The following is a 3,632-nucleotide window of genomic DNA, read 5'->3' on the forward strand; positions in this document are numbered from 1 at the left end:
CCCACTCTTGCCGAATATGAACAATCGAGCAACGAACTTGACGGGATTCTCTCGAAAGTGAGAGCTCACGACGTGGTCTCCTGGGCGGCCTTGATCGTGGCCTACACTCAGCACAGGAGGAATCGAGCAGCCGGACAAGGTGACTCTTAGCAGCGTTCTGACTCATCAACAAGCTTGTGCTGGATCCATCTCTCGTCATGCCGACTTTCCCAAACTTGCCGTACATGGTCTCAGAGGCCACGGACACATTGGCTTCCAGGTGAGAGCCTCGAATGCGCTTCTTTCCCACCTCTCGAAAAGCTCCAGCGCTCGGCCCTCGCAACGTCCAGCCTGCACGTACATGCTCACAAGCGCGTTCTCCGGCCTTCTTCCAGATCCCTCAAGCTGGAGCAAGCGCCAAGGACGCTGGAGAGAGTAGCGATGTCGGGCTTGATCCCCGCCGAGTCCATGCTCCTAAACATCTCGATCGCCTTGCAGCCAACGCCATCCAGGTCTTCCACGCCCTCCCGCGAAGAAGCCTCTTCTCCTGGAACTTCATCATCGCGGCATTCGCCAAGAACAGGCACGTCGACGCTGAGGAGGTGATTGCCGAGGAATCCATCGCTGGCGACAATGTGGGCGTGGATTCGCCGGTAGGTCTGCCGCATTAGGAGCGCGGCGTAGGTCTGACGCACCTGGAAGGGCGACTGGAATTGATCGTCGTCGAGGGTTTATAGTGGATATGCTAGGAATATGCTAGTGAAAGTCTTTTATACTTCTTTGATTTGATTTTTTGTATCTTTTGGTACGCTGTAAGAATTCATTGGGATGATCAGTCACACAGGAACCAGCCAGCCGCATCCTTCTGCCACTCTCCAATGCATCTAGAATGAAAATCACCAAAGCTTTTGGCTATGGCTCATCTTCTTGATTTACATTCTCTGTGGGCATTCCTTGACTAATTTTGTTTAGTCATATTAATGCAACCGAATTGAGGAATCACAACTATTACATTAAGGAATATCGTAGTTGGATATTCTAAGTATATAACTTCAAATGCTGAAACTATTGGAACGTACACGGAAGGGCATGTTGAATGTTGAATATTGAATGTTGAAATGTTGAATGTTTTCACGGGCTTTTACGTGTTTTCCATGCTTCCAATCCCGAACCCATGGGGCCCGTCATCTTTACAGGGTCGGCCCGAAGCTAAAACTTTCAGTATATAAGCTCACTCGTGCAACTGCGAAGCAATCATCCATGGCGAGCAACATGATAGCTTTGATCTTGATCTTGCTGGTGGTGGTAGGGGCAGCACCGTTTGCGATTTCGCGGCCAGCGGCTCTGGAAGGCGATCGCGCTCTAGAGATCAAGAACATGTTCGAGGGTTGGGCTGCCAAGCACGGCAAGAGTTACAGCAGCGACTGGGAGAAGGCTCGCAGGCTGATGATCTTCTCCGACACTTTGGCGTACATCGAGAAGCACAACGCGCTGCCCAACACCACCTTCACGCTCGGCCTCAACAAGTTCTCGGATCTCACAAATGCCGAGTTCCGAGCCAATTACGTCGGCAAATTCAAGCCCCCGCGCTACCAGGATCGCCGCCCGGCCAAGGACGTGGACGTGGACGTGTCGAGCCTCCCGACGAGCTTGGATTGGAGGCAGGAGGGAGCTGTGACACCGATTAAAGATCAGGGCCAGTGCGGTATGATAAGAACTCGTCGTTTTTTTTGTTTTTTTTTTCTAATCTCTCTTCTATTTGGCCTTTGTGGGTGTGGGTGATTCGCATGATCCACAGGGAGCTGCTGGGCTTTCTCGGCGATTGCATCGATCGAGAGTGCACACTTTCTGGCGACGAAGGAGCTCGTTTCTCTGTCCGAGCAGCAATTGATAGACTGTGACACGGTAGACCAAGGATGCCAGGGTGGGTTTCCGGAGGATGCGTTTAAGTTCGTGGTGGAAAACGGTGGTGTCACCACGGAGGAGGCCTATCCATATACGGGATTTGCAGGCAGTTGCAACGCGAACAAGGTTGGTATACTTCACTAATTATTTCATATTATAGCTGTTTTTTGTTCTTTAAAGAATAAGGTGGTGGAGATCACTGGTTATAAAGACGTCACAAAGGACAGTGCTGACGCCCTGATGAAAGCAGTCTCCAAAACTCCCGTGACCGTTGGCATCTGCGGCAGCGACCAAAACTTCCAGAATTACAGAAGTGTAAGAAAATCTCAAATATTATTTCTATTTATTTCTAACTTAATTACATCGTTTTCCAGGGAATTCTTTCTGGTCACTGCAGCAATTCGCGGGATCATGCGGTCTTGGTCATTGGATATGGAACCGAAGGTGGGATGCCCTACTGGATCATCAAAAACTCGTGGGGAACTTCCTGGGGGGAGGATGGATTCATGAGAATCAAGAAAAAGGATGGAGAAGGGATGTGTGGGATGAACGGACAGTCATCATACCCCACTACTTCGTAAAATAACCACTTTATAATCCAAACTTTATATTAATATATCAATTATACACTGCCATCACAATACATTAGCAACTAGTGAAATTTGCTCTTTTGACTATGATATGCAGTAGATCCAGAGCTAGGTATAGCCACAGCATCACGATCTAGGGAGAGCTGCAGGCTTGCAGCAGCAAACAGTCATGATTGAGAGTTACAGAGCTAGGTGGAGTGGATACACCTACAGGCAAACCAAAGTACAAGTATCTTTTTATCACTATATATTGGTCATTACATTCATGTGGACTTACGCATATAAAAACCTAAAAAAATTTAAAATATGAGAGAGCTGAAGATGCCAAAACACTTCAAAGTTTTCTAAATGGAATTTGAAGAAAATATTTTAGGGGGGTGTGATATGTATTTGAGAAGAAAATCACAAATATATTACAAGATTCTTCAATAAGTAGTTCAAAAGTTTAATTGCAGTATCTTGTTTTGAAATATTCTGTTTATTAAATAGTTTACTGATGCAGTAATGCTTGGTTTGCTTAACAATAGTGCTTACTGTTTAATAATCTAACTGTAAATTTTAAATACAAGATTAATCTTATTATTTATCAACCATTAGATGTTAAAATAAATGAAACATACTTGGAAGTAATTAGTAATGTTTATAAATTATAAACATATTTATAAATTATAAATTCAATATTAATCTAAATGAATAAATTAATTTGAAAATATAATAAAATACACTTGAAAGCTCTGTAGCAAAGTCAGGCTTATGAGATCCAAATGTACAGCTAGAATATAATATCTGTATAGTGGGACTTTGATAGCTGTTTGATTCACTCTTATATATAAGTTAGGGTTTTTGGGTTAATATTATATTTATATATATATATATATATATATATATATATATATATATTCCATGCACTCATATTGGTGGAGTTGAAGGGCAACTTTAATTATTTTTGCCAAAGTAATAGCCTCCTCATTTTTTGACTATAAAGTAGCAAATGCTTAATATGACATGATTTCCATTAAAAAATTAGACACAGTTGATGGGAGTATTTATTATATGGCTCATTCCAATGGAGGTTGACATTACTTCTGCCCGTGTTCAAATCCCTCATATAGTGATAATCTTTGTGTTATAGCAGTTGACTAGATCAAGAAAGAGTAT

General features: G+C 43.3%; 1 protein-coding gene across 1 annotated transcript; it reads left to right on the top strand.

The window, feature by feature from the left end:
• The first annotated feature begins 1,239 nt into the window (after window positions 1–1,239).
• LOC9638636 (ervatamin-B) lies at window positions 1,240–2,511 on the top strand. Its single transcript, XM_002977006.2, has 4 exons — window positions 1,240–1,684; window positions 1,778–2,010; window positions 2,065–2,199; window positions 2,259–2,511. The coding sequence occupies exons 1-4, from the start codon at window positions 1,240–1,242 to the stop codon at window positions 2,463–2,465; spliced, it is 1,020 nt and encodes a 339-aa protein (XP_002977052.2). The 3' UTR covers window positions 2,466–2,511.
• The last annotated feature ends 1,121 nt before the right edge of the window (window positions 2,512–3,632 follow it).

This window comes from Selaginella moellendorffii, unplaced genomic scaffold (assembly GCF_000143415.4).
Source record: "Selaginella moellendorffii unplaced genomic scaffold, v1.0 SELMOscaffold_33, whole genome shotgun sequence".
In the NCBI taxonomy this organism is placed as follows: domain Eukaryota; kingdom Viridiplantae; phylum Streptophyta; class Lycopodiopsida; order Selaginellales; family Selaginellaceae; genus Selaginella; species Selaginella moellendorffii.